General features: G+C 36.8%; 1 protein-coding gene across 1 annotated transcript in view; it reads left to right on the top strand.

Moving 5' to 3' along the window:
• The window catches only part of LOC130239190 (pro-neuregulin-3, membrane-bound isoform), a 655,667-nt gene that overhangs the window by 574,416 nt on the left and 58,500 nt on the right, over positions 1–22,751 (top strand). The window contains exon 4 of the mRNA XM_056470247.1: positions 19,060–19,086. Within this exon, the coding sequence (XP_056326222.1) occupies positions 19,060–19,086 (27 nt within the window). The remainder of the gene's footprint in view (positions 1–19,059; positions 19,087–22,751) is intronic.

Below are 22,751 nucleotides of genomic sequence, written 5' to 3'. Positions count from 1 at the left end.
CGTGCTCAACAGAGGGAGTTCTTCACATCACAAAAGGAACGCAACACCTCCAGACTACCACTGAACTGTTATAAACTAAATGTGACCCTAAAGAAACCATAGAAGGGTAAAATTAATTATTTTTGGTTCGCTTGGTTTAGTCTTACACAATCCGAGGTTTTTCCATCATTACACTCTCTCAAACTCTTATTTTTCCTCCTTTACTCTTCTCTACAACTGTATGAATGTTTGTATGTGTTATGTATTAGTTTCTGTTAGATTTGTAAATAAAGTTTCATTTTGTATCAAAAAAGTGCCTGTGCATAGTTATGAATCTAATGTATTAAACTTCAATTTTGTTGCCCTGCTTAAACATTTGAAAGATCACTGGATGATTCGTTTGTTCAGATTTAAAGAGTCGATTCAGTTGTAGCTGTACAGCATCCCATTAACATGCTTGCTGAAAAGTTATAAAATATATTAATATTAAACTAATTGATATTAAAATCCCAGCATGTCTTTTATGTTTTGTACCAAAGTAGCTGTCATTCATTCATGATGGTCCTCCCTTATTATCATTATTAAAAACAGAATATTTATCCAATTCAATTTTAGCAGAAGTGTCAAAATAAGTTTAGTGATGAAATGGCAAAGATCACAAAGGCCCAACCAAGCGTCTCGTTCACCCATAACAGAGCAGAATGTGCATGACAGGACCTTCTAGCTGGAGCTCAGGGATTTTGCTGCCATCTGGCTGAGGAAAGCTTCAGTTCGACATCGCCTCACCAGGGAACGTCAGCGAATAACAGTAGAAAATCAGAGCAAACGCAGTCATATTCACCATTCTGCTTTCCTGCACTGAAGTTCACACTCACAGCAATCTTCCTTTCTCCTCCCACGATCACAATTGATCTCATTTTGTGCTTTGCATCTTTTCTTCTTCACACTGTACACTCACTGTGTGTGAATGTCTAAAATTGCCATCAATAACAGTTTAGACAGTTTAGAAAAGTGTGGAGAAATGTTTCTGTTTATCTATCTGAAATGTTTTTTTTTTTTTCCTGTGTGACACAAACTAACATGGACATGTTCGCTCCAACTGGAAGATTTTGTTCTTTCTATCTTAAATGACCCATGTGATGTGAAAGCTTTGTTTGATCTGTTCAGTCCAGCATGTTTGGTATTTAACTTCTGCTCAGCATGTTTTCTTTCAGTACACTTACAGAAACTTTTAATGAGCAAGAGAACATTTGTGTTGAACAGGTGATACTTAGCATAATGAAAGCGACAACAGCCCACTCACATATTCAACTTTATATACAGATTTTCCTCTTTTCTTTTTCGATCTGCTGTATTAATGGAAGGATTTACTCATATGTTGGATTTCAAATAGCCAGATGATGAAAACTGGCAGCTCATAGGCTTGACTGGTCTGAGCACCTGTATGCAGTTAAGGAGGGGAAAATGCATTTTACAGCCTAACAGCATGTCTGAACTGAATGCGAGTGCTGCACTTTTTTTTACATACTCTCACAGGCCACTTTATTAAATACATATTATTAGTACTGGGTTGGACCCCTTTTGCCTTCAGTCTCAGTCCCTCATGGCATAGTTTCAACAAGGTACCTGAAATATTCTTCAGAGATTTTGGTCAATATTGACTTGATAGCATCACACAGATTTGTCGGCTGCTCATCCAAGATGCTCCCGTTCCACCACATTGCAAAGATGCACTATTGGATTGACATCTGGTGACTGTGGAGGCCATTTGAGTACAGTGAACCCATTGTCATGTTCAAGAAACCAGTCTGAGATGATTCACACTTTATGACATGGCGTGTTATCCTGCTGGAAGTAGTTATCAGAAGGTGTGTACACTGTGGTCATAAAGGGATGGACATGGCCAGCACCAATACTCAGGTAGGCTGTAGCGTTAACAATTGCTCAATTGGTACTAATGGGTCCACAGTGTCCCAAGAAAACATCCCCCACACCATTACACCATCGCCACCTGCCTGAACCATTGATACAAAGCAGGATCCATGCTTGCATGTTGTTTACACCAAATTCTGACCCTACCATCCAAATGTTGCAGCAAAAATTGAGACTCATCCAACCAGGCAAGACATTTGCGCCCACAGAACTGCTGCTTACTGAATATTTTCTCTTTTTCTGACCATTCTCTGTAAACCCTAGAGATGATTGTGCATGAAAATCCCAGTAGATCAGCAGTTTCTGAAATACTCAAACCGCCCTGTCTGGCACCAACAACCATGCCACCACGTTCAAAGTCACTTAATGCTCAGTTTGACCTGCAGCAGATCGTCTCAACCATGTCTACATGCCTAAATGCGTTGAGTTGCAACCATGTGATTGGCTGATTAGAAATTTGCCTTAACAAGCAGTTGGACAGTTGTACCTAATAAAGTGGGCAGTTAGTGTTTATTCAAGTATATAAGACAAACCACTAGGTTAACATAAAATTTAGAATGTTTACTTTTTCAGAACCATATTGATGTTATTTAATTTAATATGTATATTTCATATTTTAACATTTTATTGTCACAGAAGTTTTTTAAAACACTTGTATTTGTATTATAGTTAATATGTGGCTAATTGCACTTTTGTCAATTTAATTAGATGCATGAAGCACAAACACAAATGCAGTAAACCAGTACTATTTTGGGCCACATTTTATTTTAATGTAAAATTTACACTATTAACAAACCATTAACGTTCAGCTCAATAAACCACTAATTAGTTGCATATTCATAATTAGTAAGGTAGTAGTTTGTTTTAGGTTTTGGGTAGAATTAGGAAAAAATAAGATCTTGCTTTGTAAGTGCTAATAAACAGTTAATATCTTAATAGTAGACAAATAATAAGCTTGTTACCAAATTTTATTAATTTTCACTTAAACTAAAGTGGTATCTTATTTTTATATTTGTTTTCTATTTTTATGTAGTCTTTCTATGTTTTGGCAAATTTCAGTGTCACACAATCATTTATAAATTAAATTAATATGCTGATTTAATGCTAAAAAAAACATTTCTAATATCATCAAATAGTAGTTGTGTTGCTTAATATTAGTTGAAATGTCTGCTGCCATGTTTCCTTACTATCAGTCTTTTCCTGAATTTATTATACTATTAAATATACTAATCTTAATATTAACTGCCATAATAGAACTGTTTATATCTAAAACTCTGTAAAGAAAGAATGATCAGTGCAATAGCTGAGGAGACACTATTGAACAGCAAAGATTTGAAGTAAATATTTTTTCCATTGTCATATTCAAGTTTCATCTTTAAGGTCTGAAAGTGACAGCTTATGAAATGTGTCTGGGATGGGCAAAATGGAATCCACAGGACAAATGGAATCCATCTTATTTCTGACAGGGAGATGTCGGTGGAGGTGTGTCTGTCTACTGACAAAATAAAAGAAAAATGAATAGAAAGAAATGAAACGCCTTCCTACAGTAGTCAATTCAGACTCAGTGAGCAAGTGTGTGTGTGTGCATGTGTGTCCGTGTCTGTGTGTGTGTGTGTGTGTGTGTGTGTGTGTGTGTGTGTGTGTGTGTGTTTGAGAGAGGGAGAGATTGGGGCACCGAAGGACACATGGTTCAAGAACTCTGAAGGACATCGTCTCTGCTTGATGAGCAAGAGAAAGAGGATGGGGACAGGAAATCTCTGCTCCATCCCCCAACTTCAAGGCTGATTTTATTTTTTGATGAGATATGTCAAGTTCTCCATTACAAAGTAAGATTTTGAAAGGTGTCCTCCTTGAGATAAAGCGATATCAATCTTATGATTGGCAATGTCGTGACCCTACAACCAAACGCCTTATCAGCTTTTGCAGGCCTAAGAACTGGAGGTCACGCTCTCTCTATCTGAAATTGGATGCATTTATTTTTAATTGGAACTCTATACTGGTTCTATACTGCCCTGCAAAGGTATGATGGAGTAACTATGCAAACACCTTTAAATGCTTTTTTTTTTAACCATCCATTCAAACACTTTGGTAGATTAATTGTTTCATTATTACTCTAAAACAGGACAATACTGAACCAGGAGACTTTGTCACAAGACGGAATATACACTCAAAGGCCACTTTATTAAACGCAAATTTCTAATCAGCCAATCACATGGCAGCAACGCATTTAGGCATGTAGACATGGTCAAGACGACCTGCTGCAGTTCAAACTGAGCATCAGAATGGGGAATGATAGGTGCTTTGAGTGACTTTGAACGTGGCATGGTTGTTGGTGCCAGACGGGCCAGTCTGAGTATTTCTGAAGCTGCTGATCTACTGGGATTTGCATGTAAAACCATCTCTAGGGTTTACAGAGAATGGTCAGAAAATGAGAAAATATCCAGTGAGCGGCCATTCTGTGAGCGCAAATGCCTTGCCTTGTCTGATGAGTCTCAATTTCTGCTGGGACATTCGGATGGTACAGAAAGAATTTGGCGTCAACAACATGAAAGTCTGGATCCATCCTGCCTTGTATCAACGGTTCAGGCAGGTGGTGGTTTCTTGGCACACTTTGGGCCCATTAGTACTAATTGAGCATCATGTCAACGCCACAGCCTACCTGAGTATTGTTGCTAACCATATCCTTCCCTTTATGACTTCCAGCAGGATAACACACCATGTCATAAAGCGTGAATCATTTTAGACTGGTTCCTTGAATATGACAATGAGTTCACTGTACTCGAATGGCCTCCAAAGTCACCAGATCTCTATCCAATAGAGCACCTTTGGGATGGGGTGGAACGGGAGATTTGCATCATGGATGCAGCAACTGTGACAAATCTGCATCAACTGCGTGATGCTATCATATTAATATGGACCAAAATCTCTGAGGAATATTTCCAGTACCTTGTTGAATCTATGCCACGAAGCTTTAAGGCATTTCTGACCCGGTCCAACCCGGTACTAACAAGGTGTACCTAATAAAGTGCTGGTGATAGCATTTTGCAATCCCAATTTTACTGTAGGTCTTGACTCTAACTGAAATCTTACCAAATGTGTAGTTACTGTGCTTTGCTTTTGGATGGCAGTATAGCCATGTAGTTGTAGCTCTAATTTCAAATTATTGGTAATTTCAATTGTTCAAATTGTGCGGCACGGTGTTTAGCACTGTCGCCTCACAGCAAGAAGGCCGCTGCTTCGACTAGACAAGTTGACATTTCTGTGTGGACTTTGAATGGTCTCCCCATGTTCGGGTGGGTTTCCTCCAGGTGCTCCGGTTTCCCCACAGTCCAAAGACATGCGCTATAGGTGAATTGAACAAACTAAATTGTCCGTAGTGTATGAGTGTGTTTAAATGAGTGTGTATGGGTATTTCTCAATTATGGGTTGCGACTGGAAGGGCATCCGCTGCGTAAAACATATGCTGGTATAGTTGGCGGTTCATTCCGCTGTGGCGACCTCTGAAATTGAGACTAAGCCAAAGGAAAATGAATGAATGAATAATTGTCCAAATTCTGATTGGTCACAGTGCTCAAATTAGAGTTATTATAGTTAACTGTAACAATTCCTGTTACTTGAAATAAACAGTTGCTGACCTTAAATAAAATACAGCAACAGTGAACATATTTTACTTTAGCTATTTGCCAAGGTAAAATTTGATTTGTCATGTTAAATTTAATTTAACTAGATATTTTAAAATCACTAAAATGGATGGATGGATAGATGGACGGATGGATGAACGGACGAACAAAGGAACGAATGAAAGAACGAACAAACAAACGAACAAAAGAATGAACAAACCAACAATTTAACCAACAAACAGACCAACAAATGAACCAGCGAACAAGTTGCATTAATGAATGAATAAACAAACGAATGAACGAAGGAATAATCAATTAATGTACCTTACTGATACTGAAATAACACTTTCAGTATGCAGTCATTAATCATATGGCTGGAAATTTTTGAAATAAAAAAGGAAAGAAGGTTGTTTTCGGCCAAGGCATATCTCTTCAATTTACAGACATTTCTGTTAACCCTGAAAATACAATGCAATGGAGTGCAACATAAAAACCTGTTAATATAAAAGAAATGCAGAAAAAAATTCTTAATAATTCAAAACATTCTGTACTATTTTTTGTCTGAATATATTTTAGTTTATTGATGGCTGAATAATTAAAAATGTCAAAGGAATCCTTATTTTTCCATTTAGACTACATTTGTAAACTAAAGAGAAATTGAATCTGTGGCCAGTTTGTTTTGTTTATTCTCTCTCTATTAGAGTGTAAAATTGTAATTTTCTTTCGATTAAAAAGCAGGCAAACCTGTAAATGACTACAATGGTTGCCAACCCAAAAACTGTCATTATTCACAGCATTAGTCTGGCAGCATTAGTCTTTATTCTTATGTTGTATAGGGCTAAGCCTGAGGATTTACAAGGCATTTCAAGGCTATTGGGTGCAATTACATTTAACAAAAGTGAACGCAATCACCCCACTTCTCCTTGATATAGAGATAGATACTGCCAGGATCCGGAAAGAGTGTTTAAACTTCTCCATGGTAGGACAGATAAATACCTGAGACAGTCTCATTCAGTAGATTAATGTTTCATCGCTAGCCATCGTCCCAGGTCGACTTCAGGGGACAGTAAGTACAATCAGAGGCACATTCCCTGTGAACCTGTGGCTGGGGCAATTTAATACCAGTGTTTTTCTCAAGGACGACAAGAGAAGCATCAGTAGCCTTGTCCATCCGTCTCCCTGTCTCGGGGACACAAACCGATCTCATCTGAGACGCCGAACAGTGTTGAAAATAAGAACTTAAATGTACACTCACCAACACTTGATTAGGAACAACTGCTCAACTGTTAGTTAATGCACATGTCTAATAAGTAGGGGTGTAAAAGTACGCTGAAGTCACAGTTCCAACACAGGCTCATTCTGAAAATGTACCTCTGTATTCGTTTCTATAGATCGCGAATTATGACAGAAATGTAGCATGACGGTTGGAAAGAACACATAATGTTACACCCTTACTAATAAGCCAATCTTAAGCTGTAACTTAAGACATTTAGGCATGTAGGCCTGATTAAAAAATAGTTCACCCAAAAATGAAAATAACACCATAATTTATTCAGCCTTAATCCATCCTCTGTGACTTATTTCTGTCAGACCAAACACAGTCAAATTTGTTTTAAATTTGGAATGTGGCTTTAATTATGAAGCTTCTGAAAGCGCATAGATCCATCATTAAACTAACTCACCAGGGAGTTAAGGCATGTCTTAACAAGCATAATTCGATGTGTTTTTGTAACAATGGCTGTTTTTTAATATGTGTTCTTCAGCGGTCTTGCATCCTCGTGTTCTTGTGTAACGTCATCATCAGCTGCCAGTTCAGTTCCAATACTCAAGACAGCAAGAACAGAGGACACGTGAAACTTCCCAAATGTATTCATGATATCGAGGACGCACCGATGCAGACTTGAGCACCGAACTCGCTCTAGAAGTCCCAGAAGTCGTTGCGGGGAGCTGGTGGGAAGCGCATCATTTTGTTTAGATTTATTATTAAAGTTCAGAGATGTAACTTATTTACCTGAGGAGTTTCCCTAAATGAAACGGTGAAAGTAAACATTACCATGGACATCTTAATAAAGGAATGAACACATTAAGGGTGTTTGTTTGCTGAAATTCGTATTAAAATCAGTTTCATTTATATTGTGCAATGTATATTAATAATGTTTTAGTATAGCATAGTATATATTTTGAAAAGGGGAAAAACAATAAATCATTGTATTAATGCTGTAATGTTTAAATAATTTTCCATTTAAAATGCGTGAAGGCCATGTGACCATCAGGAAGAATGCAGCATCTCATTTCTCACAGGACGCGTTCTCTGTTCAATTCAATTCACCTTTATTTGTACAGCGCTTTTACAATGTTTATTGTGGAAAAGCAGCTTAACATAAAAGGTCATAGTAAATTGGAACAGTGTAGTTCAGTTTGTAGTGTTTAGGTTTAGTTCAGTTTTGCTCAGTTCAGTGTGGTTTAAAAATCACTACTGAGAGTCCAAACACTGAAGAGCAAATCCAACGATGCGTAGCTCTACCGATCCCAAACCAGACCAGAGGCGACAGCGGAGAGGGAAAAAAAACACTAATTGGCGAAGAAAAGAAAAAACCTTGAGAGAAACCAGACTCAGTTAGGCATGACCAGTTTAAATTCACCGCTGGCCAAACGTCTTGTACAGATTTGCAGTCTCAGCGGCGGAGGCTGGAAGCTGGCCTCAGCGAAGACTCGTCTGTCCCTGGAGCATCACAGGAATCAGTCTCATGTTCTCCACTCCTCCATGACCACCACTGCTCAGGATACGGCCTGGTCCGGGATATGGAAACCTTGGGATCATCTCATCGTTGGTCTTGAATCGAATCAGTGACTCTGCATAGTCTGAGGGCCTCGGGAAGAGTATCCCCAGGTGGAAATGGAGAATAAAGAGAATAATTAGCGTAGCTGCTGTTCATAGTGTACATAAACAAGATGCAGAAACCTGTGTGGAAACCCGCTAAGTGATGCTAAGTGATGCATTGAGTATATGCTTTACTAAACAGATAGGTCTTTAATCTAGTTTTGAATTAGGAGAGTGAGTCTGAGCCTCAGACGTCATCAGATGGGCTATTCCAGAGTTTAGGAGCCAAAAATGAGAAGGCTCAACCCCCTTTACTCGACTTTGCCATTCTAGGTACTACCAGAAGCCCTGAGTTTTGAGATCTTAAAGAGCGAGTTGGATTGTAGCGAGACAAAAGGTTGGTTAGATAAAAAGCTAGATTATTTAAAGCTTTATAGGTAAGAAGCAATATTTTAAATTCAATACGAAACTTAACAGGCAGCCAGTGTAAGGAGGATAAAATTAGGGTGATGTGATCATATTTTCTAGACCTGGTAAGAACTCTGGCAGCTGGATTTTGTAGTAATTGAAGTTTGTTAATAGAGGATGCAAACAGTGCATTACAGTAGTTCAGCCTAGAAGTCATAAAAGCATGGACTATCTTTTCTGCATCTGAGATGGATAGCATACTTCGTAACTTGGCGATATTTCTTAGATGAAAGAAGGCAGTTTTTGTGACATGGGATATAGGATTTTCAAAAAGTTGCTGTCTAGTATGACAACCAGATATTTTATAGTAGAGCTAACGCTAACTTTGTATCCCTCTAATTGCAGATCGAGTTGTGAGATATGCTGTGTACAGGATTTAGGCCCAATAAGTAATAATTCTGTTTGTCTGAGTTTAAGAGAAGAAAATTGTTGGTCATCCAGTCTTTAACATCTTTAATACACTCAGTTAGCTTAGACACTTCAGACATCTCATCAGGTTTAGTTGAAATATATAATTGAGTATCATCTGCATAGCAGTGAAAGCTGATCCCATGTCTTCTAAAAATGTCTCCCAAGGGTAGCATGTATATTGTGAACAGCAAAGGGCCTAAAACTGATCCTTGAGGCACCCCATACTTTACTAGGCGACTTGTGAAGGCTGTCCAATAATATTCACAAACTGGTAACGGTCAGCTAAGTATGACTTAAACCATTGTAGAGCCTGTCCCTGGATACCTGTAGAGTTTAAGCAATTTATGAGGATATTGTGGTCAATGGTATCAAATGCCGCACTAAGATCAAGTAAAACTAATAGCGAGATGCACCCTTGGTCAGCAGCTAAGAGTAGATCATTGGTTATTTTCACTAATGCAGTTTCTGTACTGTGATGAGCTCTGAAACCTGACTGAAACACTTCAAAAACATTGTTTGTCTGCAGAAAGGAGCATAATTGGGCAGAAACAACTTTTTCTAGCATTTTAGACATAAATGGAGTATTTGAAATAGGCCTATAATTAGCTAAGTTTCTGGGGTCCAGTTGTGGTTTCTTAATAATAGGCTTAATAACAGCTAGGTTGTAAGGGTTTGGAACATGGCCTAAAGAAGAGTTGATAACGTTAAGAAGAGTTTCTCCTATAACAGGTAGCAGATCTTTCAGTAATTTTGTTGGAATTGAGTATAACATACATGTAGCTGGTTTAGAACTATTTATAATTTTATCTAGCTCTTCCTGTTCTATGATTTTGAAGCACTGTAGGTTATTTTGATTCAGTGGGATATTTACTGGATCTGAAGTATAAGGCTGAGCAGAAAGTTTAATATCTCCTATTTTCTGTCTAAAGCCTTCTATTAAAAAAATTCATGAAGTCATCACTACTAATTTGCGGTGGAACATTTTGTTACAAAGATGGCCAATTATTTGTTAATTTAGCAATGGTGTTAAATAAGAATCTAGGATTGTTATGATTGTTTTATCTTATTATCAATTTGCGGAGGTGCTCAGCCCTGACAGGTTTTAGAGCCCTCCTATAGCTGGACATACTGTCTTTGTACGCAATTCTAAAAACTTCTAAATTTATAAATTTCTAAATAAATAAATTTCTAAAAACTTCTAAATTAATTTTTTCATTTACGTTCCAGGGCACGGGTTGCTGTTTTGAGAGCACGAGTATGACTATTATACCATGGTGTAGTTTTATTCTCTCTAGACTTTTTTAATTTGATGGGTGCCACAGTATTTAGTAAGATGGTATCCATACTGGTTACCACATCAAGGTCATTTGCGTTTGCGGTTGGATTTCGAAATAAAGAAAGATCAGGTAGGTTATTTGTGAAATTATCTTTGGTAGATGGAACAGTAGTTCTACTAGGGTGATATATCGGAGCGGATCTGCTAATTTCAGGTAAACACAGTTTATATAGTAAGAGGTAGTGGTCTGTAATATCATTACTTTGTGGTATAATGTATACATCAATAACCTCAATTCCATAAGACAGAATTAGATCTAGTGTATGCTTTAAGCGATGGGTTGGACCAATAACGTTTTGCTTTATCCCTAGTGAATGTAGTAAATCCATAAACGCGAGCCCTAATGTGTCGTTAGCATCATCTATGTGGATGTTAAAGTCTCCTACAATTAGTATTTTATCAGTTTTAACTAGTAAGTCAGAGATAAAATCAGAAAACTCTTTTAGAAAATTGACATAGGGTCCTGGGGGTCTATATACGGGGATTAAAGTGAGAGATAACATAGGTTTTTGCATAGTGTCCGGAAGCATAACATTAAGCGCTAATACTTCAAAGTCAGTTTCTCTGATTAACATTAAGAATATCACTAAAGATTGATGCAACTCCACCACCACGACCAGTTTGACGAGCCTCATGTTTATATATGAATCCTGGAGGAGTTGCTTCATTTAAACTAATATTAGTCATATTGTTTCAGCCAGGTTTCAATGAGACAGAGAGCATTAAGATTGTTATCTGTTATTATTTATTTTATGATAAGTGCTTTAGGTGCTAGTGACCTGATGTTTAGGAGACCGAGCTTTATGAAATTTGTATTTTTCGGTCCAGAAACAATGATCTGCGTGGCAGGCGAGGTGCGTCAAACAGTCTCGATCAGGCTCCTAAAGTCCTCCTTCAGGATCTCCGTCTGCCGTCAACACCGAGGCTCTCGGCAGCACTCAGGACTTTAGGTATCTGTGCAGAAATTTCCTAACTTAGGCACCAGAGAAGCAGAAAGTGTGTACTTTGTTACCTTTGGAGGAAGCAGTGCGGACATGGCGCACGATGGAGTCACAGATAATAGCCACATCGAGACCCGTCTTGCGGAAAGGTGCGAAGCGGTTCTCCGTGGGGATCTCGAACACCGCAGGAAGAAACGTTTTGCCCCGGGACCTGGCAAGCACCTTACGCGGCTGCACCCAGGGGCCGTGGTATCTGGGTGTCGGCGTGAACGACGCCTGGGTGAACCGCATCCTCGGTGCGCTGGGCGTGGACAGAGAAACACGCAGGGCTGAGCAAGACCGGTCTCCACATGAACGCAAGTCTGTTCTCTGCATTCTTGGAATTGAGAAACAGCCCATGTGTTTTTGTAACCCCTTGGGGGTTTACAGATTAGTTTAACAAATGTATGTGCTTTTGGAAACTTCATATATCACAGAGGATATCACACATCACTTTACAGCATGGAAGAACCAGAATAAAATTCAAGACTACTCTGACTGTGTTCATTTGTCAGAAAAAATGTCAGATACACCAAGGATGGCTTGAGGCTGAGCAGCGGCAGTTCTGTGGGTGAAAATGTCTTGTTCATGCTAGAGGTCAAAGAAGAACGATCCAACTGAGCTGATAGAATAGCAACAGCAACTCAAATAACAACTTTTTAAAACCAAGGTCTGCAGAGGAGCATCTATTGTCTGCTAGAGTATCTGAATGGTAGGGTTAGGGTTTGATATGAACAGCATGAAAGCAAGGATTTATCCTGCCTTGTATAACCAATTCAGGCACTGGTGGTGAAGATGATTTTCTTGGGACACTTTTGGCACCTGATGACGAGTTCACACTGCACAGTTTTAGCCCCTATTTTCACCCACTCACAGGTTTTGTAAAATCAGAGACAAATGCTCAAAGGCAAATTGGTGTTCGTTCACATAAATGACAGTCACACAGTATGAATTATCAAATGCGTGATCAAAGAGAGTCGCTGATGTGTTGCTGATGCCTGTGAAATATTTTTTTTTCATGCTAAATATCTGGATCTGTTGATGATTCAAAATCCTGCTGTGTGAAATGAGTTCTGACTTAAAATACATTGGCAATGACTAAAGCCAATGAGAAAGTAAAGAAACATGGCAGCAGGGAGTTCGGGGAGGATTTATACAATCTCAAGAACATGGAATGAGTAATGAGAAAGGCTCTTTCTCTCTTCCCTATCTTTTTGGACCCAACAAACAACAAATGGAGGAAATTTTGGAAAAATTTTGGCAGGAGCGCTCGTGTCTTTGTGATGTTTTGTCTGAGCTGTAGCCTACCACAACGGGGTACCATTTTCAGTCTCGCACGAGTACACTGATTACACATGTGATCTTGCATTGTTTTCTTATCATTTCTACCATGCTTTTGATTCTGAAACATCAGAGTTTGCAAGCCAGACAGATTTGTCTGTGACTGTTTCTACAGTAACTGAAATTGCCATAGTTTATTAGTTTCAACAAAGCATTTTTGATGATAATATCTTACATCTGAATAAACATAAATTAAGAACATTTCAGTACATCTTAACCAAATTTATGGAGTTGGTAAATGAACATGAAAGTTTGGGGTCAGTTTTTTCCTTTTTAATTATTGATTAATTTTATTTAATAATTTAAATAAAATTGTTCTGTTTATCAAGGCTGCATTTATTAAATGTAAACAAATTGTTAAATTGTTAAATATTTATTTATTAAATATTTATTTATTACTTATTGTATGTAGTTTCAAATTAAATTATTACTCCAGTCATTATTGCTTTTATTATTATTACCATTAATAATAATAGGTCACACTTTATTTTGATGGTCCGTTTGTTGAACTTATGTTACATTGCATCTACATGCCATCTAATTCCCATTAGATTATAAGTAGACTGTTAGGTTGGGGTTAAGATTATGGTTAGTGTAAGTTAACATGTAAGCAAAGTTTCATATAGTCAGTTAAATGTCTGTTGAAGAAGCAATATCAACAGACATTAAGCAGAGAGTCTACTAATACTTAAATGGACCATCAAAATAAAGTGTTACCTAATAATAATAATAATAATAATAATAATAATAATAATAATAATTAATATTAGAGTGTTTTCATGTGATTCTGAAGATTGGAGTAATGAATCTGAAAATTACTGTTTAAAATCACTGAAATAAATTATTAAATTAAAAACTAATTTTGAACAGTAATTTTACAGTGTAATAACATTACAATTTTTATTGTATATTGATTAAATAAATGCAACCTTGGTAAGCAGGAGAAGTTTATTTTAAAAATTGTACTGACCCCAAACTTTTGACCGGTATTCATTCATTCATTCATTCATTCATTTATGTATTTATTTATTTTATTTTTTTGTTTTATTTTAAGGAAGGTTGGCAAATCTGGAATCCACCACACCTAGGTTCAAAAACACACTGGTAAAAAAAAAAAAAAACCTAGTCAGTGCCGATAGCCTTATGGGTTGTGCTGCAGGCAGCTTGACTTTGAATCTCAGCTTGGTGACCTTTTCTGACCTATCCTAATCACCACACTTAAAATTTATTCTTTTACCTCATGTCTCATGACGTTGCTTCAAAATTGCTTTCAAAACAGAATTTACCCTAAAAATACAAAAAAAAAAAAAATACTTCAGCAAATAATTAAAAAATGAGTTTTAGGGTTTAATTTCCCATTTAAATACCACAATATGCCTGTATATTGTTGCTGACCATGTCTATCTCTTATGGCCCGTTTCCACTGAGTGGTACGGTACAGTATGGTACGGGTCACCTTTATCAGGCTTGCGTTTCCACTGCCAATGGTACCCTTTTGATGGGTGTGGTAATGTTCATTATTAACCTTTCTATGAACATGATTTGATTATGATGGCAGATCAATGACAGTGTGAAATAGATTACTGCAACATCAGTAATTATATCAAATAAATAAATAAATAAATAAATAAATAAATGAATAAATGCAACATATACTGTATGAACACATACAGACCCTTACACTTTTCGATATGTTACCAATTACAGAAAAACTACACACAGTATACATTTAGTCCTTATTTAGGTTCTGTGTCTTCTGTATATTTAATTTTCACCAGCACATAACCTCTTGTTGGAAAGTAATTATGAGTTCATAATAGTCCACAAGGTGATAATAGTTCAATAGGATAGTTTGTTCATGTTTTAGGTTGCTGAAAGAATCATTTGCTCCTTTGTTTTTTCTGGCTTCTCCATTGTTTTTTTTCACGCTTTACTCTCGCGTTTGTCTGTCAGAAGCACTTCAATAATCACGCGCATATTATTATCATTAGCTCAAGAAGTTTGTGCTTTAGACAGTCTTGTAAACAACAACAGGTTTATGTTTTTGGCTTTGTGGCTGTTCATCAAGATGACAACAAGGTTTTTTGAGCTCAGGTCAACCATGGATCATTATTATATGTATATATCATGAAGATGTAATGTCTCGGCTGTATATTTAAAAATAGCGCTTACTTTGTTTTCATTCTCCTCACTTGTACACGAACTGGTGACATTTGTCTGTAAACCAATAGTGTTCAGCTGCACGTCTAGCTCCACCTTTTGGTGCCCCTTTGTTGTGTTAGGTACTCTTTGGAAAGGGTATCCAAAAAGTGGTATGGTATGGTTCGCTTTTTGGTACCGTTTGACAGTGGAAATGGACATAAAAGTGCACAGACCTGTACCGTACCACTCAGTGGAAACGGGCTCTTTATGTCCAGAGTGAACCTTGGGATGGCCACTTCAAGCAGGATAACACTCCATGCCACAAAGATCAAATCATATCAAACTGGTTTCTTGAACACGATGAGTTCACTATACTCAAACAGACTCTAAAGTCTCATGATTTTAATTCAAAAGAGCAATTTTGGAATGTGCCAGAGCAGGAGATTCACATCATAGATCTTCAGCAGTCAAATCTGCAGCGATTTGTTTGAGGCTATCATATCAGTATAGACCAATTCTGTGAGTAAGTTTTGCAGTGCTTTTCCAGCACAAGAAATAAGCCAAATGCTGAAGCCAAAAGAAGGACCAATCTAGTTCTAGCAAGGTATACCTTGGTTCAGCCTAAAGGAAAAGTGGCTGGTGAGTGTATGTGCCTCTTACAATAAAGCACAGCACTAGTAGTTGGGCATTTATTCAGAGTAGCCAGTAACAGAAGGTGTGCAATTAAGGTCCTTGAGTCCTTGTTTTTTTTTTTTTCTTTCTTTCTCTTTTTTTAAGGACACTTTAGAAGAAGAAAATGTCCCCAAAGGCTCATCGCTTTAAACAAGCTGCTCTAGACAGGTAGAAGGTCTTATTTTTGGCTCCGTCTGCATGTGTGCGTTTGAATAGGGGAAGTAAATGGGCTTGAAACCCCACAGACTGCACCTGCTTCACAGTCTGTCTTTGCTCACATTATGACATCAAAGCACAGCCACCGCTATACGATCCAGCTATATCTCGCTCTTACTTTTCTTGGATAGGTCAGAATTTTCGGCACTGAGCCAAGGATGCAAGAAAGCCTTGTGTTTGTTATGGATGGAAGAGCATCTGACCGTGAACCACTCATGATGTGGTGTTATAGAGAGTTGCACGCCTACAGCTTGTGTTTATTTCTGTTGTGGATGCTGACAGTTTTTTGAGAAGATTCTGAAGGAAATTTGATAAGTTTGTTGGCATTCCCAAACACAGACTCCCAAGGGCACCAACACACATACTGCCTTTCCCTTCCAAATTTAACTATGCCATCATTTTCCTGTCAGACTTCTGTTTCAGGTGGGGGGTTTTAAAATCTTCACACTTGAAGCAACATCTTTTACGGAGCTGTTCGCAATCGCAGAAAGTCAAATTAGCCCAATTTGAAGGCATTTGAAGGAGGAAGAGAAAGAAACGTTACCATAAATAAGAAATGAACTACAATCTTACGAGTTCTGACCAAAGAAAGCAGAAATGGTGTCTATATTTGTCTTTGTGTTAGAGCTTCGCTTCTTATCCTACTGCTGTCAACGCGTACTCAGATCCACAGGAGATACATTCTTGTAGTTTGACTTCATACTGTTTACTCCACTGCATTAAAAAGATGCAAAAATAAATGTCACACACCCCTACATCTGTGACAGAGCTTACCTGAAGGAGCAAAGTTTCCATTTGTTCAGCTCTTGGGAATTCTTGGGAATGAAAAATGAAGATGTGCTGCTGAGGTTTAATTTACAGGAGACATTAAGAGACATATGCTTAGGCAGTGGCAATAATATGAAGAAATCTGTATTTAATATATGAGCTAACATTCTAACTAATTTCTAAATCAGACCCTAACTGCTAAGATTTCATCACCTTAGAATTATAAGGTTCTATCAGACAATTTGGTCAAAATTGAGTTATTGACATATTCTTATTAAATTTATTAAATTTACATGATGGGATGTTTTTTTTTTTATAAGTTGTTTACATTTTAAGACTTGTTATTTAAAAAAACAAATGTTACACACAAACTGTTTGCTATATGGAATGCAAAAACTTTGAAGCTCAATATCTCAAAATCTTTCAAAACGCAGATAGAACCTTATAATTCCAAGGTGACATTTGTGTGATAATTACAATTGGTCTCGATTGATTTCAGAGTATGTCTTTGTTTCTACAAAAAAACTATGTGAATATGCTTAGTTATTTAGGCTAAAACTGTTTTATTATGTATCAAGAAATACATTTAAATGCCTATAGCTGTTGTTGCTGTTTTCTGTGTTTTTAACATACTTTGGGCCCTATCATATACCCATCGCAATAAGGCGCAAAATATGTTTGGCGCAATTTGTAGCTATTTTTAGACCAGCGCAACCCTAATTTTCATGTTTTGCATCACGTTGTTTAAATAGTACATTTTTTGCACCACCTTGTGGACTCATCGATGTTCCGGTCTATAAAGGTGGTGTGTTAAGGTGCATTGTTGGCACGTTTCTGTTTTGAGAAACTGAAATAGGCTGTGCCATTGACCAGATAAAACCTGGTCTAAAGTCCAGCACAGAGCGTGTTAGTTATAAGCCTTTGCAGGTTCAAATGCTTACACATTGATTGATACAAATAGGATGTTCAGCAATAATATATTTTCATAAAAAAAGAAAGGATAGAAATATTACAAATATTATTATTTTTACTACATAAATATAAAAAAAAATCTACATGCCTCCATGTCTATGGGGCTTTTTTGTTTCAGTTTATTCATAACAGTTTACATTTTATTATACTGTTATTATTAGTAGTAGTATTATTTATTATAAGCATATTTATATTTGTTTTAATAAAAACAAGTTAAGATTTGTTCACCTGTTGGGTTTTGGAGATGTATGCATCACCATATGGGGCATAAAAATAGGACGTAAGTTTGGATATAACTCAGTTTTTTGACCACACTTTGTTATTATTGTTCATTTTTTCATTTGCTGGAAATTAGATCTGAATTTAGAAAACGTTGTGCTTAACAAACGAAATTCAACATGTAGGCTAATGGACTTCTTTAGTAGAGTGCTTACAAACCGTTTCCTTACTTCACGAATGTAAAGGAGTAAAGTAAAGAGTAAAAGTAAAGTAAAGAGAAAAAGGCCGAATGGAGGAGGCTCATTCTTAATCCTCACGCAGATGGTCTGTTTTCTTGCTATTGAAGCGTTCAGTTTTTCCATTCAGTTTTTCCACTTACAAAGTCCGCCATGTAAATAGCAAATGTGCCATGGTGCAATGCAACTGACTCTTAAAGGGGATGGGAGATGAGACTCTGATTGGTGTAATGCACGTTATGTTCAAAACACACCCATAACTCATTAAGAGAATAAGCTAACCGTGTTAGACCATGTGCCAGGGCGCAGAGCATATTTTTCTGTTGTTAAAATAGCAAAAGTGGATTCAGACACGCTCTTAATGCTTTTGTGCCATGAGCTTTAGACTTTTAAAAATACTGGACTGTTAAAATAGAGCCCACTCTAATATCCATTGATTCAAAGTATGTATAGTATATAGTATATAATAATAATAACTTATTTTAATTTAATATAAAACATCAACATATATTTAAATTTAAACATGTTATTTTGCTTTTGTAATATTTATTTATTTTCATTTGTTTATGTCAGATTGCATATTATTTGACTAAACTAATGTGTTTGATATTAATTCTGAGCAATTTAACAATTAACTTAATAAACAACGATGCACAATTACAGATGGAAGTTTTGTTTGTTTGGTTGTTTGTTTGTTTGTTTGTTTGTTTTGGAAATGTTTACATGAATGCAACATTTCATCCACTCTGTAGCTCTACATAATAGTAAGACCAGGATCTCGCGGTTATTACGTAAATAGCTTTTTCAAAATAGTAACCCACAGTTATAATTGTATTTGCTATGAGAATAGAATACAACCATGTGTGTTTCTTACATGTTCCTTTTCTCTCTCCTCTCTTTCCTACTCCTGCTTCATCGCTGCCCTCTTCTATCTTCGCTGGAGCAGTGGATCACTTGGGCATTGAGTTCATGGGTAAGAAAAAGAAAGCGTTTTCTTATTGGCACAGTGATGAATCATGCTTACAGAGTTTATATGAGCCGAGGCGGCTGTGTATCTGCTTTTGTGCAGTCGTGCTTCTCTTTTCATTGCATGTGTTTGAATGTGAACGTTCCTGTTATCTCTTTTGACTGTGCACTGTATGTGGGCTAAAGTGTTGTTTTCCCTTCTTGACTCCTCACAACAAACTGTATGAAGAGACCCACGAGTCTTCACAAAATGCGTTCGCATTTAAAGAGACGTACAATTTCAAGACTTCATTCACGTTTGACAAGAGTAGAAGTTGCCTGAACAAGTCACTGTGCTGTTTACCAACGCATTGTGGTTCAGAGACTTGATTACTGTATCAAATAACCACCCCGTGCTCTCCATCTAGCATGAGGTCAAAGATTTAAAATAAATTATATATGCACAAGTTTGAGATCAGAGGTGTCAGTTCACTGCTATTCATTTGCTATGAATCTACTCTTTTCTCCCCACCAATCACGTGTCTGCATTCCACTGCAGAATCCCAATGCTTTTTAGTCTCCTTGGAAACGGCATTGAAATGTTTAGAGGACAGTGACAGGAGACAGTGAGGGGAAATTCATATTGTTGGCACAGTTGAAGTCTTGATGTCCATAAAACACATTTGTATCCATTAAAGCAGTCATGAACTAAAAATGTTTGACACATAAAAGCTTATCGTACCTGTACGTTTCAGAATATAATTTAAAAAGGCTGTTCATGACCTAAAACCACATGTGTGTTGATTAAAAGTTTTGTTCTCTTGGATAATATACCAAATGTTGCACTAAAAGTCATCACTAAATGTATTGCTTTAAATTCTTTATTAGTTCATTATTAGGTGAAGTTTCATTAGAATTTAATGCATCATCATCTGGTGCCTCAGAGAGAGAATTGTCTATCAGTATTTTGATTATGGAGCTCGGTAGATTCCCAGAACTAAAGATCGATGGACAAATGAGGGTAACAGACAGATGGATTTTGTTCACGTTGATTTCCAATTTCCATTGCTGAGGCCTACAGCACACCTCTTCCAGAAGATTCCTGATTGAGAGGAGCCAGCTCTTCACTCACTTTGATATCTGGATTTCGATTTTTTTGTTGTTGTTTTCTTTGTCCAAGCAAACTCTGCCAGATAAATGCACTCACTTCTGTCAGCACACTCACAGACAAGCTGACATTTCGTCAGGTTAATGACTGAACTGGAGCTTTTGGTGAGCCCAAAATATTTGACTACACTATGGGGCTGTTGAATGCTAGATTCTGATTGGCTGATAAACATTTTAAAAAGTTTAATTGTTTTTAGCAAACTGTACATCTAAAGTAGTTGGAGAATTCCAGATCTTTACACTGAATGATCTCAGTTACTTCCAAATCTATCTAACATCTCAGTTGGCCTTTAACAGCTAAAAATCAAATCAAAACTAAACAAAAGGCTTTGGATGGTGGGCATAAAACCCTAGTCCTACACACAGGAGCAGAAAAAAGCCTGTCATCTACAATCTGTCTTGACCAGGGGGGTCCAAACTTTTCCTTATGAAGGGCCAAAAACTTAAGGTGATTGAGGCTAGTGGGCCGAAGGTAAATATAGGTGGAGTAATTTACTAAGGGTAATTTCCTTATTTATGTAATATTGTTTAAAAATGAATAGTCGGCACCAAGAGCCTAGTGGTTAGTGCATCAACACATAGCACCAAGGTGCTTACGGTGACCCAAGTTTGATTCCTGGCTTGAGGTCCTTTGCCGATCCTTCCCCTATCTTTGCTCCCCACACTTTTTCTGTCCGTAAAATCTCCACTGTCCTATACCAATAAAGGTGAAAAAAATTATTATAAAAAATGACTAGAAAGCATTGCTTTATATTATCTAATACAGTATATTCTTTTTACATATTATAATAAACTTATTACAGTAAAAACAAAACAATCTAATTTAATTTATAACAGAATGACACTAGGTTTTGCCTTGATTTGCTTGCCGATGTCTTTTGCATAGTCCTCTGTCGAGTGACCGTATTTACATTTTAAATAGAATTTTTAAAAGTCAGATTCATTTACAGCATTTAATTGAAACATTTAAACTCTGTTTGTAGCTCAGCAATAAAACAAACAAAAAAGGTTACGTCAAATTAGAAATGATGATCTCTGTGTTATAGTCGTTCGCCCCAACCCTCAATCATGCACACTCTTCTCCCAAATGGGATGGCCCATGGGCTCTACTTTGGGCATCTCTGATCTAGACAGATATGTATGTCTGTCAGTCGGTCAGTCTGTCGCCTGTCCGTCTGTCATTGGTTCATTTTTTAATTCGTTCATTATTTTATTTGTTTGTTGTACTTCATTTGATTGTTCTTTCATTCGTCCATTCATTTGTTTATTCTTTCATTCATTTGTTTGTTCTTTCAATTATTTGTTCGTACATTTATTTCTTCATTCAATTGTTTGTTTTGTCTATCTATCCATCCATCCATCCATCCATCCATCCATCCATCCATCCATCCATCCATCCATCCATCCATCCATCCATCTATCTATCTATCTATCTATCTATCTATCTATCTATCTGTCTGTCTGTCTGTCTGTCTGTCTGTCTGTCAATTCAAATCAATTCAAAATTGCTTTATTGGCATGACTGTAAATGATACAGCATTAACAATGTTTGAAAAAGGAGGACACAAATAAAACTACAATAAAATATCAAAAGAAAATATTAGAAACAAAATATCATAATAATTTAAACTTAAATAAACATTGTAAGAAATAAAAACATGTGAACGTTTCAGACCACAGTGTTTACAGTTTTTCTCAGTGGCTTTGGTGCATTTCTCACAACACTACATTTGCACAACAGTGATGAATTTCTCAAAACAATTAGTACAAACTGCAAAACCTAGTTGATAACCCGCAAAAGCGTGTCACTTGCTCAAAATGGAGAGCTCATTCCTCAAAAGCAAGTATTCATGTCAATGAAAGTGTCAGTGTCATCAAGATGAAAAGTCCTGACACCATTCCTTATGATCAATATAGTCAAACGGCTTTGTCATGTTTTCATTATGACAGTTTACTCTGTACATTTTTCCAATGCAAAAAAATCTGATTTTGGTGACACTTCCTGAAAATGCTTAAGACTATTTACTATTTACACAGCCATTTGAAAACTACAGTAAAATTAGACATCACTGCATTTAGTGAGGTATCTCAGTACAAGACACTGAATATGTATGTTTCACATTTTTACTGCATGTGCTCTTTGCAATTCTAATGTATTCACAGCATTGTGCAAAAGAATAAATACACCCTTATTTACAAACATACAAAAACTTCCTTTGGGTAGAGCTGTGCACAACTGTAAACAATATTGCAGTTCATATTGGAACTGAACCCACAACATACATAGGTCTGTAAATCATCATCAGACATTTTTGGGAAAAAAAAATATTTAAAGATTTTAATCAAATTTGCTTGACAGATTTTGACAACTAGTTCAACATTTCTGTATGTAATGACTCAAGTAATGAAATGAAGACTATTAGTTTCATATGAACTTCATCATAAGTTTAGTTAATTTTGACTGACATGACACAAGCAAATGATAATGTTATATAACACCAGAGAGTAGTATGAAAGCAATTGATG

Source organism: Danio aesculapii, chromosome 13 (assembly GCF_903798145.1).
Source record: "Danio aesculapii chromosome 13, fDanAes4.1, whole genome shotgun sequence".
In the NCBI taxonomy this organism is placed as follows: Eukaryota; Metazoa; Chordata; class Actinopteri; order Cypriniformes; family Danionidae; genus Danio; species Danio aesculapii.
Note: the sequence above shows the minus strand (reverse complement) of the source record. Positions and strands in the feature narration are given on the sequence as shown.